Source organism: Chiloscyllium punctatum, chromosome 7, assembly GCF_047496795.1.
Source record: "Chiloscyllium punctatum isolate Juve2018m chromosome 7, sChiPun1.3, whole genome shotgun sequence".
Classification (NCBI taxonomy): Eukaryota; Metazoa; Chordata; class Chondrichthyes; order Orectolobiformes; family Hemiscylliidae; genus Chiloscyllium; species Chiloscyllium punctatum.
This window is the reverse complement of record NC_092745.1, coordinates 102725696-102748034: the sequence shown is the minus strand read 5'-3', so window position 1 is coordinate 102748034 and position 22339 is coordinate 102725696. Positions and strand designations below refer to the sequence as shown.

Here is a 22339-nt window from a genome sequence, read left to right as displayed (position 1 = left end):
CACCTCTACTGCCTTCTGAGGCAGAGTTCTAAAGTCTCACAAACATCAGAGAAAAAAGATTTCCTCACTTATGCTCTTAAAGAGTGACGCTGAACTTTTAAAGTTCTCCCTAGTTGTGGACTAGCTCAAATAACCTTTCCACATCCACCTTGTCAAGACATCTCGGCATCTTGTATACTTCAATCAATTTTTCACTAGCTGGTTCAGTTGGTCCAACCTTTCCTCATATCACAACCTGCTCATGTCAAGTATCAATCCAATAAACCTTCTTCTAATAATATAGAATAGATAGGAATCCACAACACAAAGCTGCATACAATTAGGCAGAATCATGTGGGTAGCTACTCAGGCTTAACTCATTACCCAGTGGTAGCAGTCTGCCTAAATTAGGAACACATGGGATTAAGTCCTACTGCAGAGATAAACTCATAATACTTCATGCAGTGCTGAAGGAGTGTAACATGAAGGTTAAATAGAGCTATGTCTGGCCCCTTTTGGATTGTAAAATATCCCATAGTATTACTGAATAGCAACAAGGGATTTTTCATGGTGCCCTGACAAATATTTACCCCAAAACAAACATCACTAAAGAAACTATGATGCTTACTCGTAATTAACTAATACATTATTTCACAACCCTGCCACTTGAGTATTGCTATTGCCACTTGTTTATTGCAAGGGAAGCCACCATGTATATTCTGTTCCAATGTAGAGAACTTTTTGCTGTTAGGTTACATGATTTAAAGATGTTCCATTTTGAATCACAGATATCCTTTCCTCTCCTGTGTAACAGAAGCAAAATAAAATGCTGAAAGAGCAAATGCTCTTTCCAAAGACATGTAATTTACCTTAATTATCTGTAGGACTTGCACCAAGGAGAAGTGTTCATTGCAGAAACAGCAGTAAGTCACCATATCAGAGATTACTGACAAAGATCCGGTCAGCTCTCGCATAGCATACATAACCTGAAGCAATCGCAAAGCACCAATTAATTAAACACTTTTCATATCCTTCCAACTTACTACAAATTACACGGAACAATGTCTTATACTTCCTTTTCCTGTTGCATGAATTTTATCATCCCCTTTGATCCATTCATCAAGGGAATTTGCACTTTACAATTGGAAAGGCATGAATGTCCTTGTGTATCAAGGCTTTAAGATGATGCATATCCCAAATAATATGGATTGCAGAATGTTGTTTTGACATTCATCATCTATGTCTGCCTTCCTTCTCTACTTTTTTAGATATACACATACTAACCAATTTAAATATCAATTACCTTCCATACAGTGTATTATCATAAAGTGTAGGCTGCACTAATTCCTTAAGAGAATACAATAAATACCTCAAGCAGGTAAGCCTGTCCTTCAGGTCTGAACAGCGTTTCCACATCTTGATGCAAAGGTACCTGTGGGGTTGGCATATGCCATTTATATGGTCCAGGATCTTGATCAAAAAAACAAATATTTTCTTAGCAAATATAAATCCTTTTAGTTCTCAAACATCAAGCATACAGCAAGTGAAAAACAGAATAACTTATTTTTAATGAAGAATTTGCACTCAATATTGAAATATCCACATTTGGAGCAGTTGCCATTTAACTTAGAAAAGCAAGTTAGTAAAACCTGTGTATTTATGATTTCTGGTATTGAGAGTTTTTCAGTTTAGTTAGATCAGGAAATAATTCAGGGCAGCATTGGATGAGGATGGGGGGTAGGTTGGGGGGCAGGGGCAGTGCTGGACTGAGAAGGGGGGGCGGGGCAGTGCTGTACAGGGATGTGGGGTTGGTTGGGGGATGGGCACTGCTGGACTGGGATTGGGTGTGTGGGGGGCAGTGCTGGACAGGAATGGGGGGGCGGGGTCAGTGCTGCACAGGGATGGGGGGGCAAGGGCAGTGCTGCACAGGGATGGGGGGGGTGCGGGGGCAATCCTGGATGGGGATGGGGGGCAGGGACAGTGCTGGATGGGGATGGGGGTTCGGGGGCAGTCCTGGATGGGGATGGGGGGCAGGGGCAGTGCTGGGTGGGGATGGGGGTTCGGGGGCAGTGCTGGACAGGGATTGGGGGAGCTGGGGCAGTGCTGGACAGGGATTGGGGGAGCTGGGGCAGTGCTGGACAGGGATGGGAGGAGCTGGGGCAGTGCTGGACGGGGATTGGGGGAGCTGGGGCAGTGCTGGACGGGGATTGGGGGAGCTGGGGCAGTGCTGGACAGGGATGGGAGGAGCTGGGGCAGTGCTGGACAGGGATGGGAGGAGCTGGGGCAGTGCTGGACAGGGATTGGGGGAGCTGGGGCAGTGCTGGATAGGGATGGGAGTAGAGGCAGTGCTGGATGGGGTTGGGGGGGTGGGGGCAGTGCTGCATGGGGATGTGGGGGCAGGGGCAGTGCTGCATGGGGATGGGGGTCTGGGCAGGGGCAATGCTGCATGGGGATGGGGGTTCGGGGGCAGTGCTGGGTGGGGATGGGGGAGAGAAGGGGCAATGCTGCATGGGGATGGGGGTTCGGGGGCAGTGCTAGATAGGGATGGGAGGGCAGGGGCAGTACTGGATGCGGATGGAGGGCAGTGGCAGTGCTGGATGCGGATGGGGGGGCAGTGGCAGTGCTGGATGCGGATGGGGGGGGCAGTGGCAGTGCTGGATGCGGATGGGGGGGGGTCAGGGGCAGTGCTGAATGGGGATTGGAGGGCAGGGGCTTTGCTGGACAGGAATTGTTGGGGGCGGAGGGGGGTGGGGAAGGGGCAGTGCTGGACGGGAACTGGTTGGGGGGGGAAGGGATAGTGCTGGACGTGGATTGGTGGGGGGGGGGAAAGGGGCAGTGCTGGACGGGGATGGGGGGCAGTGCTCGATGGGGATTGGAGGAAGAGGGCTGCGCTGGATGGGGATTGGGAGGAAAAGGGGCAGTGCTGGATGGGCAGGGGCAGTGCTGGGTGGGGATGGGGGGGCAGGGGCAGTGCTGGGTGGGGATGGGGGGGCAGGGGCAATGCTGCATGGGGATGGGGGTTCGGGGGCAGTGCTGGATGGGGATGGGGGTGGGGGGGAGAGAAGGGGCAGTGCTGGATGGGGATTGGGTTTCAGGGGCAGTGCTGGATAGGGATGGGAGGGCAGGGGCAGTGCTGGATGGGGAGGACGGGGGCAGTACTGGATGGGGATGGGGATGGGGGGGGCAGTGGCAGTGCTGGATGGGGATTGAGGAGTGGGGCAGTGCTGAATGGGGATTGGAGGGCAGGGGCTTTGCGGGACAGGAATTGGTGGGGGGGGGGGGGGGCAGTGCTGGACGGGAATTGGTTGGGGGGGGGGGGGGAGAGGGATAGTGCTGGACGGGGATGGGGGGCTCGGGGGCAGTGCTCGATGGGGATTGGAGGAAAAGGGCTGCGCTGGATGGGCAGGGGCAGTGCTGGATGTGGATGGGGGCGGGGGCTGTGTTGGATGGGGATTGGGGGAGGGAAGGGTGCTGGACGGGGATGGGGGGGGTGGGGAGTGCTGCACGGGGATGTGGGTGGGGGGTGAAGGCAGGGGCAGCGCAGGATGGGGATGGGGATTGGGAGGGCGGTTCTGGACTGGGATGGGGGCGGGGCAGTCCTGGACTGGGACGGATGGTATGGAGGGGCAGGGGCGGGGGCAGTGCTGGACTGGGATTGGGGGGGGGGGGGGGGGGCGGCAGTGCTGGATGGGGATGGGGGGCGGGGCTTTGCTGGACTGGGATGGGGGGCAGGGGCAATGCTGGATGGGGATGTGGATTGGGAGGGCGGTTCTGGAAGGGGATGGGGGTGGCGGGGGCAGTGCTGGATGGGGATGGGGATTGGGAGGGCGGTTCTGGAAGGGGATGGGGGTGGCGGGGGCAGTGCTGGATGGGGATTGGGGGAGCTGGGGCAGTGCTGGACGGGGATTGGGGGAGCTGGGGCAGTGCTGGACAGGGATGGGAGGAGCTGGGGCAGTGCTGGACGGGGATTGGGGGAGCTGGGGCAGTGCTGGACAGGGATTGGGGGAGCTGGGGCAGTGCTGGATAGGGATGGGAGTAGAGGCAGTGCTGGATGGGGTTGGGGGGGTGGGGGCAGTGCTGCATGGGGATGTGGGGGCAGGGGCAGTGCTGCATGGGGATGGGGGTCTGGGCAGGGGCAATGCTGCATGGGGATGGGGGTTCGGGGGCAGTGCTGGGTGGGGATGGGGGAGAGAAGGGGCAATGCTGCATGGGGATGGGGGTTCGGGGGCAGTGCTAGATAGGGATGGGAGGGCAGGGGCAGTACTGGATGCGGATGGAGGGCAGTGGCAGTGCTGGATGCGGATGGGGGGGCAGTGGCAGTGCTGGATGCGGATGGGGGGGGCAGTGGCAGTGCTGGATGCGGATGGGGGGGGGTCAGGGGCAGTGCTGAATGGGGATTGGAGGGCAGGGGCTTTGCTGGACAGGAATTGTTGGGGGCGGAGGGGGGTGGGGAAGGGGCAGTGCTGGACGGGAACTGGTTGGGGGGGGAAGGGATAGTGCTGGACGTGGATTGGTGGGGGGGGGGAAAGGGGCAGTGCTGGACGGGGATGGGGGGCAGTGCTCGATGGGGATTGGAGGAAGAGGGCTGCGCTGGATGGGGATTGGGAGGAAAAGGGGCAGTGCTGGATGGGCAGGGGCAGTGCTGGGTGGGGATGGGGGGGCAGGGGCAGTGCTGGGTGGGGATGGGGGGGCAGGGGCAATGCTGCATGGGGATGGGGGTTCGGGGGCAGTGCTGGATGGGGATGGGGGTGGGGGGGAGAGAAGGGGCAGTGCTGGATGGGGATTGGGTTTCAGGGGCAGTGCTGGATAGGGATGGGAGGGCAGGGGCAGTGCTGGATGGGGAGGACGGGGGCAGTACTGGATGGGGATGGGGATGGGGGGGGCAGTGGCAGTGCTGGATGGGGATTGAGGAGTGGGGCAGTGCTGAATGGGGATTGGAGGGCAGGGGCTTTGCGGGACAGGAATTGGTGGGGGGGGGGGGGGGGCAGTGCTGGACGGGAATTGGTTGGGGGGGGGGGGGGAGAGGGATAGTGCTGGACGGGGATGGGGGGCTCGGGGGCAGTGCTCGATGGGGATTGGAGGAAAAGGGCTGCGCTGGATGGGCAGGGGCAGTGCTGGATGTGGATGGGGGCGGGGGCTGTGTTGGATGGGGATTGGGGGAGGGAAGGGTGCTGGACGGGGATGGGGGGGGTGGGGAGTGCTGCACGGGGATGTGGGTGGGGGGTGAAGGCAGGGGCAGCGCAGGATGGGGATGGGGATTGGGAGGGCGGTTCTGGACTGGGATGGGGGCGGGGCAGTCCTGGACTGGGACGGATGGTATGGAGGGGCAGGGGCGGGGGCAGTGCTGGACTGGGATTGGGGGGGGGGGGGGGGGCGGCAGTGCTGGATGGGGATGGGGGGCGGGGCTTTGCTGGACTGGGATGGGGGGCAGGGGCAATGCTGGATGGGGATGTGGATTGGGAGGGCGGTGCTGGACGGGGATGGGGGTGGCGGGGGCAGTGCTGGATGGGGATGGGGATTGGGAGGGCGGTTCTGGAAGGGGATGGGGGTGGCGGGGGCAGTGCTGGATGGGGATGGGGATTGGGAGGGCGGTTCTGGAAGGGGATGGGGGTGGCGGGGGCAGTGCTGGATGGGGATGGGGATTGGGAGGGCGGTTCTGGAAGGGGACAGGGGCAGTGCTGGATGGGGATGATGATCGGGGGCAGTGCTGGACTGGGATGGGGGGCCGGGGCAGTGCTGGACAGGGATGGGGATGGGGAGGGTGGGCTTGGATGGATTTGGGGGGCGGTGGAGGCGTTGGATGGGGGCGGGAGGAGACAGTGTCTCATGCGCTGTGTGTTTCTGCAGTCTCCTGAACAGGGAGCAGACTTTTAAAAGTCCGAGCCCCGGCGGAAAGATATTTAATCGATTAACCAAATAATCGATTATCCAAACGAAATAGTGCCCACCCATCAGGTTTGGGTAATCGAGGTTTCCCTGTAGAAAGTATTTTAACTTCCCTTCCCCTGCTTAAAGAATAGACAATGGTGCAAAATTATCTGAGATCAAAGGGAGCAAATGAAAAATTAATACTAAATTTTAAAAAACACTTCATCGAGGAAATAAGTGGATCTGAAGACCATTTCATGCATCATATAGATTCCCAACCATATTAACAGTCAGTCACTTTGTCGACTTGCTAAACAACCGTCTCCATTCTATTCTCAATGCCTCATTTTACCTGATCCCAGAGAGAGTCTTAATTCCACTCCTTGGGTCATAATCCTTCCCTGTCACCTTTACCTTATCTGTGCACACACAATAACTGACACGTACATGGAAGTGCAAAGACCTACAGAGATCCACAATATTTGCTTTATTTTTTGGAGATATTTTGTTGATGGTGGACGCATGTGCTCTAAAAGAATGAAAACTCAACTCACCAATAGTCATCAGAGATGAAATGTCAGTGTGTAGGACTAGTGATGCCAAAGTGATATGGAGATACCAGAATTCTCTGGCCTGTGCTGAGCTCCAGCGCCGATTCTGACAGAAAAAATAATGTATTGAGTGCTGAGCAGTAAAAACAACCTGAAATGATTCATATCATTGCAAAATATTAACTATTACAAAAACAAAGAATTATGGATGCTGGAAGCCTAACACAAAAAAACCTAAATAGGAGTACTGCTTCTATTCTTAGATATATTTTACATAAATGAAAACTATAAATCTTAGGATTTTTCTGCTTCAGCCAAGATTATGAAACATAATTAGGTAAACACAATAAAGCAATGCCACTGATCACTGAATACATGGCTTAAAAAAGGGATCATTTGAAAAGTGGACAATTATTATATGACTAGATTGATTACACTAGTGATTACTTGACAGACTAATTTAAGGGATACCAGTTACAAATATGTGACACCCCATAATTGAGGCTGCAGAACTTTATTGAAGCATTTTTTTAAAAAAGCACCTTATACTTACTTGATTGTTCTGCCTTGATGGGCCCAAAAGAAAACAAAGCATGTGTTTGAATGCAGAGTGTTTGAATAGTAGCTGGCATGCCTTGAAACCCTAAGTGACAAGATATCACAAACAGTTCAATTTACTCAATAGTTCACAGGTCAAATAAGTGAAAGAACCTCTTGAAGTCATCTGCGAGTCAGAATTACATGCTCAAAGTCACAAGAGTTAGATGGAAATCCATTCAAAGGGGTAAGTTCCAAAAAAGAAACCCTGAAATTTGTAGCTTTAATTCTATTTTTTCTGTACATGTTGTTCACATTGACTTAATGAATAACGTGTTTGACATGCAAAAATAAAATGTTGGGGAAGGAGACAAGAAGAAAGGGACTTAAATAAAAGCCTTCATGTCTGAAATTAGTCAGTGTTCTTAAGGTATCAAAACATTGTGGATCAAAGTTTACTTAAAGAGATGGAGCCCGATTCAGAGTTGTAAGCTTTATTATTAATTATTCATTCTCAGGATATGGGAATCACTGGCTAGGCCAGTATTTATTGCCCAGCCCTAATTGCTCAGTGGGGAATTAAGAATCAACCACATTTCTGTGTAGGCAAAAAGTGAGTACTGCAGATGCTGGAGATTAGAGTCAAGAGTGTGGTGTGGAGCAGGAAAATTGAAAAAGGCCCTTCATTCCTGAAGGGCTTTAGCCCGAAATGTTGATTTTCCTCCTCCTCGGATGCTGCCTGACCTGCTGTGTTTTTCCAGCACCACACTCTTGACCCACATTTCTATATAGCTAGACCAGATAAGGATGGCAGTTTCCTTCCCTAAATGACACACTAGCGAACCAGATGTGTTTTCCAACAGTTGACAAGGGTTTCATGGTCACCATTCGGCTCTTAATTCCAGACTTTATTTTAACCTTGTAGGTTGTAATAACATGCTCAGCAAGTTACCAAAATTAAACTTCTTCCGTCATTAGCAATCTGAAGTTACATTCCAACTGGGTGAAACGACAATCTGATTATTCAATTACGGCTAGTTTTGCCTTTGTGCACATAAACTCTCCAACACTGAAAACCTAACATTATGTCACAAGTTTGCATAGTCTATATTTAGCACAATTAAAATATACCAACTACATACTATACCTTCTGTACAAAGTTGTTGAAGAGGAGGAAGTACTGGGAGCAATTTTTACAATTCTCAGCGACATCCTTGTCAAGCAAAGAAAGCAGCACATCCAACAACTGGTCCAATCCTCTGAGCTGAAGTTACAAACAATCTTATTAAAAACATTCAAACAACTTAATTAAAATAGACACTGGGTTGTTAAAAATGGGTGAACAAGTCACTTGGAAAGGATCAAAAGATCACCATTTTGCTAAGATCACATTCCATAGTACTACTTTGCTTCTTTGAATTCAGACACACTGAATTCAATTAACGTGGCAGTAAGGGCTCTTGAGGTACAGTGGCAGTGTCCCTACCTCTGGACTAGAAGGCCCAGGTTCATGGCATGTCACGTCTGAACAGTTTGACTGAAAATATATAAAGATGGCCTTCATTCCAATATCAAAAATGTGGCATGGGCCGGTTGAGAAATTATAAGAATCATAAAAATGTAGGTTAATTCAATTATAGAACAAATTTAAAAGGCTTTGTATCTTTATAAATTAAGCATTAGGAATAAGGTAGACAAATTGGCAGTTCAAATAGAGATAAATGAATATGACCTCATAGCTATAACAGAAACATGGTTACAAGAGGATCAAATCTGGGAACTTAACATTCGGGGACATTTGACCTTTCAAAGAGGCAAGAGGGATCGAAAAGGTGGTGGATAGGTCTGTTCATAAGAAATGAAATGAGAGATGATCTAGGCTCGAACGATGTAGGGTCCTTTTGGGTGAAGTGAAACAAAAGGGAAAGAAAACATTATTAGGAGTAGTGTATAGACTCCCAAACAGTAGCCATTTTGTGGCCAAGGTTATAAAACAAATAATGGAAACATAGAAAAAGAAGAGAACGATAATTATGGGAGACTTTAACCTTAATGTTGGTTGAGTAAATCAAGTTGGAAAGGGTACCTCGAACAACAACTTCATTGACTGCATTAGGGATAGTTTTCAAGAGCAACGTTTTATAGAGCCAACCAGAGGGCAGGCTACCTTGGATCTGGTAATAGGTAATAAGGCAAGTTTAATAAAAGACCCTGGAGTTAAAGATTGCCTAGGAAGTAGTGATCATAATATGATTGAATTTAATCTTCAGTTTGAGAATGAGAAACTTCGTTCAGAAGCAACAAGATAACTTAAATAAAGAGAATTACAATGAAGTGATGATACAGTTAGCTACAATGAACTGGGCTGACAGATTAGCAGGAATGATAGTAAACAAGCAGTGGCAATCATTTAAGGAGGCAATTCATGACTCTCAGCAAAAATTCATCCTAGTAAGGAGGAAAGATTCTAAGAGACAGATAAACCAACCAAAGCTAACAAAAGGAAATTAAGGACAGTATTAAGTTGAAACAAAAACAAAGGAGGCTAAAGTCATTGACAACACAATAAATTTACAATCCAGCAAAGGAGGTCCAAAAAGATAAATAAAGTCAGAGAAAGTAAACTGCAGGGACAAACTAGCTTGGAATATAAAAACTGGCAATAAGAGCTTCTTTAAATGTATAAAAGGGAAAGGTCAAAGCGAACATAGGCCCCTTAGAAAATAAATCTCGGGTGACTGTTATGGGGAACAAGGAAATGGCAGAGGAGTTAAACAAATATTGTGCACCAGTCTTTACAGTACAAGATACTGAAAATGTCCCTTTAATACTAAAGAATACTGAGGAAGAATTAAGTACAACAAACTTTTATTAACCAGCATCCATGAGACCAGAAGCGTGCTGGCTAATCAAATATTCTGGATAATCAAGAGGTATGCATAATCAATGTAAACACTAAGTAATAGATACATAATGTAAGGGGTAAATAGATCACTTTTATACTTAATTTACAGCATAAATCATTTAAATAATAATGCAACTTCATCTTAAATAAAACTCATTGGCAGACAGCCTTCTCACTCACTCTCAACTGACTACTTGGCCATTGTGGTAGATTGAGATATTTGAGGAGAAATTGATTTGAAGTTGATATTTAATGTGGCCATTCAATTGAACAAGTACATTGACGTAAATAAATTCAAAAACTATAATACTTGGATGGAATAATACAGTAAGCCTCACGATATTTGAGATATATCATTTTTGCCAGTTTATTAAGAGTGCTAGTTCATAACACGCTGGTTGAAAAATAATTTGCCGTACCATTACTAGAGAAGTAGCATTAGACAAACTAATAGGGTTAAAGGTAGATAAGGTCCCTAAAAGCTTATATCCTAGGATCCTAAAAGTGTTAGCTACACAAATAGTAGTTGCATTGGTTGGATTATGGAGAAGTGCTAGAGGATTGGAAACCTGCTAATGTGCCACCCATTTTCAAAAAGTGAGGGATGTGAAAAGCAGGTATCTGTAGGTCAATTAGCTTAAAATCTATTGTTGGAAAAGTACTGGAATCAATTTTTAAAAGGAAGTAATAGTAGAACATTTGAAAAATAAATCTAATCAAGCAGAGTCAGTAAGGCTTACGAAAGGGAAACCATGTCTGATTAATTTATTAGAGTTTTCGAGGAAATCTCATCCAGAGTGATGCAGGGGACTCAGCAGATGTGTAGTGTTTGGATTTCCAGAAGGCACTCGACAAGTTACCTCACAAAAAGTTAAGTCATAAGAACCCACAGTGCTGGAGATAGTATATTGGCATGGATAGAGAATTGGCTCATGGGTAGGAAACAGTGAATAGGGATAAGGGATTCTTTGTCAGGTTGGCAACCTGTGAGCAATGAGGTTCCACAGGGATCAGTGCTGGGATGGCAAATGTTTACAATATATATCTATTAATGACTTGGAAGAAGGAAATGAATACACCGTCATCAAATTTACAGCTTTCACAAAAATAGGTGGAAATGTAGGCGATGAGGTGTACAGTTTTTCAGAGACAGAGTGTTAAGTTGAGTAAGTGGACAAAAAGTTGGCAAATGAAGGATCACATGAGAAAATGTGAAGCTGTTCATTTAGGAAGAGAAGACGAAAGAATAGAGTATTTAAATGGAGAAAAAAAACTGCAGAAAGATGCAACATAAAACTTGCGGGTACTTGTACATGAAACACAGAAAGCCAATACACAGGTGTAGGAGGTAATCAAGAAGGCTAATAGAAGGTTTGGCCTTATTGCAAGGCAGCTGAAATATAAGAGTAGGGAAGCTTTACTGCAACTGTACAAGGTGCTGCTGAGACCACATCTAGAGTTTTGATCCACTTACTTAAGGAAAAATATCTATTCATTGAAGGCAGTTCGGACGGGTTCATTAGGAAGATCCCTGGTATAGAAGGATTGTTTTTGTGAACAATGGCGAAACGGGTTGACACCTTGCTCACCAGAGTTTAGAAGAATGAAGGAGGATCTCATACAGGATTCTTAAGGGACTTGACAGGGTAAGTGCTAAGAGGATGTTTCCCTTCATGGGAGAGTTAAGGACCAGTAAACATAGTGTTAGAATAAAGGAAAGCCAATTTAAGACTAAGGTGATGAGGAATTTCTTCTCACAGAAGTCTGAATGAGTTTGGAACTCCTCACTAGAGAGAACTATGGGGTAGAGTCCTTATGTAGATTTAAGGCTGAGATAGATAAGACTCTTGATCAGTAGGGAAATCAAGTGTTACGGGGGAAAATGCCAGAAAGTAGATATAAGGAATGTCAAATCGGCTATGATCCTATAGAATGGCAGAGCAGGTTTGAGGGGCCAAATGGCCCATTTCCTGTCCTTATTTCTTATGGACTTATAACTTTGGCACACTGAAATGACTTGTCAATTTTTAAAAATATAAATCAGACACAATGTACACAAATTTCTGTCTTCCCCATCTTATAGCTAATCAGAACCAATGGCATGGCTATCACTTTATTAATCTTCATGGGTGTACTTAATGACTGTTGATATCAATCTTTGATCAATTTACAATCAAAGTAGCATCTTGCACCTAGTTTTGAACATTTTCAAAAATGCATGAACACCCATGTGCATCTTGTTCTTTGACCAATTTTTCCACTTCTACAGCAATCTAAACAGCAGCACCAGAGATACTGAATAAACAGTGGGCAATTTTTTTAAAAATCCCATTTTGAGCTACTTGGATGAGTGGAAATACTCCCTTTGCTCAGCAAATCTACTGTGGGTCCTGCTGGTCTTTACTTAGCCCAACTGCATGTCATTGCTCCAAAGAATTCCAATTCAAATTTCAATTCAAAACCAGAGCACAGAGATAGTGTTAAGCAGTGAGAATCTTATGTTTCTTTGTTACTGTTCTTCATTTGCTCAGTAGTGAAAACTATCAATACCTACTTAATCACAGGAATAAGCCCTTTGCTTGAGCCTTCTCTTTATTTCCATTCATCACAATACGATTGTCACGAATGCCTTGGCAAAAGATGTTGTCCTTCACATACACACTAACTGCACACATTCCTTTCTTCTTGTTTTGCATGCACCATCAGGATCTCAAATTTCAGACCACTGAACAGTTGGCCTTGCTTCCAGTAGTGACCACCACAACCTTCCAAACTTAGTGACTACTATTTGCCAGTCTCACTTACTCTCCCAAACCTTCCCCCTCATTGACCTCCAGTCCTCATAAGGCTTTCCTTCTGTTGATTCCCAATCACAATCTCTCAACATCTAACCCACTGCATACCTATTGACTGGAACAGGGGTGAGGAGAGCTGGTGATGCATAGAAAAACATAGCTTTGGCTGTTGGAAAATTTCCGCAGCAAACTCTTACTCTCAAAGACAACATAGGTGTGGGGTGCATTAAATCTTTCTGCCTGCAACACATCTAGCATCCTTGTTGTAGTTGGCTTTATTTTCAATCCTGATGAACAAATGTTTTACTGACATTTTAGGCATTATGAGGCTGATGAGAAGGAATTTTATCCTGCAAACAACCCTGACCTAAGAATATTGACACTAGTACAGCCCACGACGGGGAAAGATTTTCCCATTTATCAGCACTGATATTCATGTTAAATTGTTTCCAAAAAAAAATGTAATTTACTACAATTTCCAATGCTTTTCTTCAGGTATTACTTACAAATGACAAATCATTGGTTGCAGTAAAGATAGAAGAGACAAAATTAAAATGTACATTTTTATTATTTCCCATCAATCATTTTAATAAGTGGTTCATTCTTATCTGCATTGTGAAGAAATTAGTCAGTAACAGAAGCTTTTAACTTACTGAATTAAACATACAGCAAACACTGAGCTAATTTAGCATGACCTGCTGACACAGACATGGGCATATTAATTATTTTGTAACTAAATTAAAAACAGACATTCCACATGTGTAATTTACTAACCTTTTCCTGATAAAGCAAGGCACTCTCCAGGGCTTTTTCTAGGATAGTAGCAACAGTTACTCGAACCTCCCGGACAGAACACTCCAGAAGAAAAATCCTGGTTGTGTAGGTAAGAAAAATCAAAGTGGACTTTGTTACGTCATTTCCTACTTCATCCTCCCCATTTCCCTTCAAACTCTACCATCCCCAAACAAAGTGAATTGCAGGGGGTCGGGGGATGGTGGTGGAAGACCAAGAGGTCAATTCTGAAAATCAGAATATAATGGGCAGCAGCATACACACTGTGGGGAAAAGTAGGCCATCTATGCAATAAGGTCAAGAGCCAGCAGCTATGACTAAAGAAAACTGTCCACCTTCCGAATCTCATTCATTTTACTCTGTCTCTACGTCCCTCCCGTATCGCTTTCAACATTTCGTACAAACTAAGTTTATAATTGAGAAAGAATTTAAGGATTCTTAAAATACTTTTGAATCTCTGGCTGGTAGATGGAGAGTAACATAAGAAGGAATTTCACTTCACTGACTTAAGTCCCAGAATCATATCCACACAGTGTTATTTTCAATTGTAAAACTATTAGAATGCTATGATCAGTGTTTTTAATACAAGACAGACAGATTCCGTTTGGAACAGTTAAGACTGCTCATTTGAAGTTTTATTTAAGTTATATAGTTACTGCAGGGTAAAAGGAGATTTTAGTTGTGCTATTACAAATCTGGGATGCCCTGAGTCAAAAGTATCACGACTTTTGTCTTTGAGGATCACTCCAGTATGCACCATGCAGTATTAAGGTTAAGGCACTGCGCATAAAATTTGATTGCGTCCCCATTCGCTTACATGTATATCTATCTTTGCTGATATTCTCTGAATCAGGAAAAATGCAACATTTATGCTCCTGGTTGTAGAGAAATTAAAAATGCAGCAGTTCAAAAGGTAGGAAGAAACAAAGGATTGAAAATGTCAAATAAGCCAAGCTGAGAATACTTTCTCATATTTCATTTGATAACATGCCTTAGCCTGTCTGTATAATCATAAATCCAGTCCCCACCCCTTACTGAAAATACAATCTTGCGTATAGGTGGGCTGATGTCAGCCCATCGTCATGCTGCAAACTAATTAGCCAATCAAAGATCAACATTTTCAAGGATGATTTCCACTCAGCCTGGCACTGTTAGACAATTAGATTGGCGAGTCTTTTGATGTTCACATTTAAATCCACAAAGCAGAAGCAGACATTTAACCCAAAGTCAAAATGATCACTTTCCCTATGACTTGACAAATATTTCTTTAGAAAGCATATGTTGACTGCAATGAGTCAATGTAGAATACTGACACCACAAACCCATTCTCTATGAAATGTGTAACTGAATAATCTCCATTTAATACTTCCAGAAATAATTAATTTATAGACATATACTTAAACATTAATTAGATCATCACATTCAATAGAAAGAAATGAAAAGGATAAATTTTACCATATTTAAAGGCAAATTTAATTCAGGCTCCTTTAAGTGTGATAATAATGTCCAAAAAACATCTAAGTAATGGTTTTTGCTGCTAATACGGGAATAAAGTTCCTGAAATCATTATTGATCCTGACTGAGATTAACAAATTTATAGGTAATAACCACTGACACCAGAGCTTTGATTTTGCTTGCAATTATTCTTCACATATTCTTCTGAATTATTGTCAAATCCTTAATTATTATAAACATATATATCTAAATATCAGAAACAGCAAGATTATGAATCTCTCTGTCCAATAATACTTGTATTAACATCATGCAAACCCAGATAAAAGCCTTAGAACATAGTGACACAAACTAACTTGGAAACAATAGGATTTAAAAAGATTTGTCATTCAGCAACTGATGACCTATAATTTAAAGACACTAGTTTGTCTTAAGGTACCAATTCTGTGGTCTTCCTGGATTTATTTTCATAGTCACTCAAAAAGAACAAGCAGCTTTATCCAAAATTCCAAGCCTGTGCTTTATAGACTTACTTTATTAATTCTCGTCCCTCAGATCCAATCAAAAATTCAATCAGCCACTGGCATGCCTCGCAACTATTTGAAAGCAACCTTTCGATGAGGGTAATCCATTCTCCAGTGTCCATCCTGCAGGTTTAAAAAAAAAATCTCCAGTTGTTGAAAGGTTCAACACACGAAATTGATAATTAAACACAACTTTAAACAGATAGCTCAAAACTATTACAATACATAGAAGAGCAAATGTAGTGCCTTCCAGTCTATGTAAAAACACGAGCTAGACACAAAACCAAATGCAAAAGGTTTCTATGAACTTCAAGAGTCTTTAATGAGAAAAATAAAGTTAATTTAGTGGAAACATTTCTCAATAATTCCTTAGATTTAGATGAAACTAGATGAGGGTGTTGCAACATGACTGATGTGCAAATATAATCTCTTGTTACATTTACAAATGGCCATGCAACTTAGATGATTGATCTCTTCTTTCTTTCAACCTTTGGAGGACATGAGTTAAAAGTTTATAAGGATATGAGGAAGAATTTCATAATGCAATAATTGGCTATTGTTTGAAATAATTCCCTTAACAGTAGGGTAGTAACAGTAAAAAATCAAAACAGAAAATGCTGAAGATGTTGTATTCAGCAGGCCAGACAACATCTGCATACATACTACGTCAAAAACCAGTAACTCTTTTCCTAACAGGAGCGTGGAAGTAGATCACAGATTGCAACAGTTCAAGATAACAGCTCACCAACATCTTCTTTAGAACAAATATGGTTGGGCAACAAATTGCCAGCGATACTTATATCCAAAGAAAGAATGTTTCAAAATGGACTATTTTAGGTCACAAATTGCTTCATTTCTCCATATATTTCAGATTTCTAGCACTTGCAGCTATTCAGAATGCAACTGAATGCCACAATGCCCAAGGAGGGGGCCGGGGATTTGTTGGGTTGAGTTTCAATATACTGACTCACTTTGTTGTATTTCTGACTATCTACTGCCTGCATATTAGGTGCAAACTTTCTGTAACTGAAAGTATCATTTAGAGATTTTTTTTCACCTGCTCTGAAAGCTGCATTCATGTCTAATTAAAGCCCAAAGAACACAAGTAACCAAAATTACTCCCACTAACAACCTTACAACTACCTCCTGTAGTACAGGATTAATAATACAGCACAAGAGTCTGAGGCTGCCACACTGTCTGTCACATTCCTGTTGGAGGGCATACAAAATAAGTAGAGGAGATGTCTGAAGTAATAGTGATGGAGCATAGTTTGGTCCCCTTACTTGAGGAGGGATGTAGTTGCACTGGCAGAAGCTCAGGAGAGAATGTTCACCAGGTTGATTCCAAGAGATGAAGTGTCTGTTTTATGAAGACAGTGAGCAATTTAGGCCTATATTCTCTGGAGTTCGGAAAAAAATCTAGTTGACATATATTGGATGTGAAAGGGGACAGATAAGGTGGATGTAGAGAGGATTTGGCAATCTCGAACAAGCACCGGAGTTATCGGATAAGGGATAGTAGATTTGAAGTAGAAGAGAAATTACCTCTCTCAAAGGGTCGTGAATCTGTGGAATTCACTACCCCAGAGTGTGGTGTATGCTGGAACATTGCATAAATATACATAGCAGATAGTTTTTAATTAGTAATGAGTTGAAGGGTTACGGAGAACATGCAGCAAAGTGGAGTTGAAGCCAAGATAAGACCAGCCATGATCATATTAAATGGCAGAGCAGGCTCATGGGTCTGAGTTGCATACCAGCTCTTATATTCTTATTATCTAAAATAAAAGGCCCTTAGCTACTTATAATTCATATTAAAGATTTAAGATGAAGAAAGCAAGAGCAATCCATCCAAGTTTGCAGGTAGTATAAAACTTGGTGGGGACAGCGAACTTTGAAAGCAAATGTGCTGCAAAGAGCTTAGATTGATTAAAGAAGTGGGCAACAAATTCGTTTGAAGTTATTCATAATGGGAGGAAGAACAGAAAAGCAGAATATTTTTGAAAGGGTGTGTAACTCGCAAATATTGATGTTCAAAGAACCTGCGTGCACTTGTATAAGGAACAGAACTTTAGTGTGTAGGTGAAGCAACCAATTAGGTAGACAAATCGAATGTGCACCCTTATTGCAAGGGTATGGAGCACAAAAAATAACGTCTTGCTTGTATAAGGAGGGATCACACCTGCTTTGTGTAGTTTTGATCTCCATAACCAAGGAAGTTTATGAGATTAGTTCCTGGAATGTTGGCATAATGGTGCTGTTCTTACTCTTGCAATATAGAAACCCAGCTGATCTCTGAGGAATTAGGTCCAAATCAATTTGAACGTATTAAAATTAAAAGTCTAGTGATGACAATGAAATCATTATCAACTGATGTAAAAACTCAAGTGATTGATGAATATTATTTGGGACAGAAAGTTTACCATCCTTACCTGGCCTGGTCTATATCTCACTCCAGACCAATTGACCAATGTGATTGACACTTAACTGCCCTCTGAAATGGCAAGCAAGCCACTCAGTTGTTTCATACCAGTAAAAGTCCACAAAAAAACAAATCAGATAGACCACTGGCATCAACCTAGACTCCAGCAAGGGCAACAGCAAACTTAGCTTTGTTGATCCTGCAAAATCCTCCTTATGAGGTGAAGTTCCAAATTTGGGAGAACTATTACACAGACTATCCCAGATGCAGTCTGACATTGTCACATGCACAGCATAATAATACCTTACAATGTCACAGAAATCACACCCAACCTTGGATCTGCCCTGCCCCAGCAGCAGGACAGATCCAGTAAAAGTGATGGCATAATCAGGAGATTGGCTTGGAGTGCTGAGCACTCCATCTCTGGGCCTCATGAAATCAGCTCAAACTTTGGCAAGGAACCTTCTGCTTACCATAAACTGTAAACCCCATTACTCCTCCATGTTGAACACCATTGGAGATAGCACTGAATGTGGCAAGGACATAGGATGTATTACAGGTGGAGGAATTTCAGTCCATCACCAAGACTGGCTTGGCAGGATCACTACTGGCCAGACAGGTTGAGTCTTAAAAGCCACAGCTGCTGGATTAGATCTGCAGTAGGTGGTGAAGGAACCAAAAGGGAAGAACATATTTGACCTCAACCTCATTACTTGTCTGCCACAGAAACATCTGTCCAAGATAATGCCAGTAAGAGTAAACAGCGTAGTACTTGTGGATTGAACTTCCAGAGGAAGTGGTGGATGTGGCTACAGTCACAATGTTTAAGAGACATTTAGATAAGTACATGAATAGGAAAGATTTGGAGAGATATACGCCAAGGGCTGACAGGTGGAACTAATTTAGTTTGGGATTTATGGTCATCATGGACTGGTTGGACCATAGGGTCTGTTTCTGTGCTATATGAATGTGTGTAGCTTCATCTTCAATTTGAGGATAGTCTTCATTATGTTACATGGCACTTTCACTGAGCTAAGATAGACTGAGCAGATCTAGCAGGTCAAGATTCAGAATCCATGAGACACTTGGATCATCATCATCGGTAGAACCATATTCAAATGCAATCAATAACATCATAGCCCATCATATCCCCCACTCTACCATTATCATCAAGCCAGGGGATCAATCCTCGTTCAAAGAAAAGTGCAAGAGCACATGCCTAAAGTAACATCAGACATACCTAAAAATGGAGGTGTCAACCTGGTGAAACTACAATACAGGACTACTTGACTGTTAAATAGGATATGCAGCATGCGATAGACAGGATAAAGCTTTCCACAACCAGAGGTAAGATGTAAGCTCAGACATCCTGCCACATCCAGTTAGGAATGGCATTGGATAATTAAACAAACCAGTGGAGAAGGCTCCAAACATCTCTCCATCAATGATGAGAAAGCCCAGCTTATCAACGCAAAAGATAAAGCTGAAGCATTTTTGATAAGCTTGAGCCAGAATTAGCAATTGGATGATGCATTTCCACCTCCTCTGGAGGTCCCCAGCAATGTTGTCTGCTTTCAGCAGTTGAACAAGGCAGCTCACCAACACATTCTCAACGGCAACTGCGATGGTTCGATCGGCCAAGCCCACATCCTATGAATAAAGTTTTAAAAAAGGTTGTTCTACACGTGGCACAGAGTAAAGTGGGTTTCTGCTTTCAAATTAAGAATGAGGTGTAGTCTTGTTGATGGGGAGATTTGTGGAGTCTTCTCCACTGAGTTGTTTAATTGTCCAATATCATTCATAACTGGATATTGCAGGACATCAGAGCTTACATCTGATCCATTGGTTATGGAATAGCTTAATCCTGTCCATCACATGCTGCTTTTACTATTTAGCTTGACAGACTAGACAGAGATTGTTTCCCCTGGCCAGGGAAACCCAGATCACAAGGACACAGGTGAGCTAGATAAGACTTTTGCTCTCTCCAGGAATCAAGGAAATTGGACAGCAGGTGTGAAAACAGAGTTGAATCAAGAGGTCATCCATGATCTTTATCAATGCTGCTGCAGACTGGATGGGTCATTTAGCCTATTATTACTCATATTTCATATATTCTTATAAAATATTAAACAAACATCGTGTGCCAGATGGCTCAGTGGTTAGCAGTGCTGCCCTACAACACCAGGGACCTGGGTTCAATTCCACCCTCAGAGGGTCAGTGTGGACTCAATGGGCTGAATGCCCTGCTTCCACACTGTATGAATTCTATTCTATTCTAAAAGTGAATGGCATGGTGGCACAGCGGTTAGCACTGCTGCCTCACAGCGCCAGAGACTGTTCAATTCCTGTCTCAGGCAACTGTCTGTGTGGAGTTTGCACATTCTCCCAGTGTGTGTGTGGCTTTCCTCCAGGTTCTCTTGTTTCCTACCACAGTCCAAAAACATGCAGGTTAGGTAAATTGGCCATGCTAAATTGCCCGTTGTGTTAGGTGAAGGGGTAAATATAGGGGAATGGGTCTGGGTGGGTTGCTCTTCCGAGGGTCGGTGTGGATCTGTTGGACTGAAGGGCCTGTTTCCACACTGTAAGTAATCTAATCTGATCTAAAATAAGATTTTTAGGCAAGTCAGATCTTTGGAGTTCTCACAGAAGATAGTGTGTGTAATATACTTAAGACTGGTAGCATTCTGTCAAGCTAAATTGTTAAATTTTCCTAGCTTTCCATAAAATTATGAACCACAATTCTGAAATGTTGTGGTCTGAACTGCCCATGTGCATCTCCATATTTAATTACTGAATGTGGCAGGAAAAGTTTGGACTAGCTTTCCAACCAGAACAATTCGGCCAGTAGGGCATTCACACAAATTAATGAAAACTGACATCAAAAAGATCTTAAGAAAAAGTATTTACTCAGGGAGTGACAATGCTTGGGATGATCTGCCAGATAACCAACTACAAAGATATAAGCACATCTTCTGTTTTCCTGTGTTCAAGAAATGAAAATCCAATTCAAGAGAGATTAAAAATTTGTTTTCCTTTTGACATTCCTTTAAAAGCAGGTTAAACCATTATGATGCTGATGGCAAGATCAGACCTGTTGGTCAAAAACAATTCTCCAACTGTCAGGCTTAAGTGAATTGCATAATTGAGATAGTTCCAATTCCACAGCCCATGCATGAACATAGATTTCAGAATATGATCACACTGGGGACAGAGGAACATAAAGTGGAGTTCTTGGATGATTTACCAATGTAGCATTGATTCATACAGACCAGGAGTTCTCAAGTTCAATCTTCCAGCTGAATAAACTAGCAGAACATAGGAGTGCCATAACTAGCAACAACATCCTGAGATGAGAGCAAAAAAAAATTACCAAACGCTGACCCCTTCACTGGATGAATACCGGATGAGAATAAACAGACATCTGTGATTGAACAGTTTTCGTGTTAAACACCCATTAAATCAGTTCCAATTATTAATGTTCTCAGTTCATTTTCATACCTGAGCTTTTTCTTAGTTCGCAAATAAGTCTGGAAGAGGAATTGGATAGCTAGTTTCATGCTGACTTTCGCCATGGTCTGGTACATAGGGTGTTTCAGTTTAGTCTACAGGGAGAAAGCACATCAGAATGATAAAAACTAAATTGTAAGAAAGTTAAAATTTTAGGAATTAAAGTATCAAGTGAGCTAGATTCGAAGTGATACAGGAGTAAAAAAGCACTGTGCTTATACAAGCCCCCATTTCTTGTTCAGCTTTTGACAATTTGCTGATACTTGTTTAAACAAGCAAAGATGGATTTCCTTGAGCAGTCTGCCTGCTTTACAGCTTAATCACTATTTATTGTCAGCATTGGTTAATGACACTGGCCAAGGCATGCACAGGATGTAATGCCCACCAAGAACTATGTACATACTTTGATTAATTTAAATATTTAGTTTCAATGAATCAGAAGTTTTATTTTTTGTTTTAAAAGTTGACTAATTGCTACTGCAGATACAAGCAAAATATGGAACTCATACACAGGTTAAACAGGGGAAAAAATTACATTGATGAAAGTCTGACCGTGGTCTCAGATTGTCTCCACTTGCTTCACAACTAATCAACAGTCGTTGGAATTCAAAAATAATTGTGTAGTAAACACAGCAGCTAATTTCACACAGTAAGGTCCCAAGAAGTAGGCTAACCTCTGTCTCAACAAATAAAATAAAAACTGAAAGCCCTGCAAATGGTGTAAATAAGAAACAAAAACAGAAGTTGCTGGAAGAGCTCAGCAGGTCTGGCAGCATCTGTGGTGAAAAATCACGAGTTAATGTTTCGGGTCGAGTGACCCTTACCGCAGGACAGGATCTAGAGTAGTATGTGCAGTTCTAGTCTCTGTTATAGGAAGGTCATTATTAAACTGGAGAGGGTTCAGAAAAAAATTACCAGGATGTTGCCAGGAATGGAGGGTTCTAGATGGAACAGTTGATTATGCTGGGATTTGTTTTCACTGGAGCGTAGGAGGTTGAGGGGTTCCC

The 22339-nt window shown here is 43.5% G+C and overlaps 1 protein-coding gene across 3 annotated transcripts in view; it reads right to left on the bottom strand.

Moving 5' to 3' along the window:
- The window catches only part of usp24 (ubiquitin specific peptidase 24), a 187091-nt gene that overhangs the window by 21505 nt on the left and 143247 nt on the right, over nucleotides 1–22339 (bottom strand). For 2 of the 3 annotated variants that reach the window (XM_072574455.1, XM_072574456.1), the window contains exons 53-60: nucleotides 21324–21427; nucleotides 15413–15526; nucleotides 13410–13506; nucleotides 8083–8199; nucleotides 6952–7041; nucleotides 6402–6504; nucleotides 1349–1449; nucleotides 849–965 (exon numbers count right to left, since the gene is read on the bottom strand). In XM_072574455.1, the coding sequence (XP_072430556.1) occupies nucleotides 849–965; nucleotides 1349–1449; nucleotides 6402–6504; nucleotides 6952–7041; nucleotides 8083–8199; nucleotides 13410–13506; nucleotides 15413–15526; nucleotides 21324–21427 (843 nt within the window). Of the gene's footprint in view, nucleotides 1–848; nucleotides 966–1348; nucleotides 1450–6401; nucleotides 6505–6951; nucleotides 7042–8082; nucleotides 8200–13409; nucleotides 13507–15412; nucleotides 15527–21322; nucleotides 21428–22339 lie in introns of those variants that run through there. The other variant, XM_072574457.1, reaches the window with a different exon arrangement.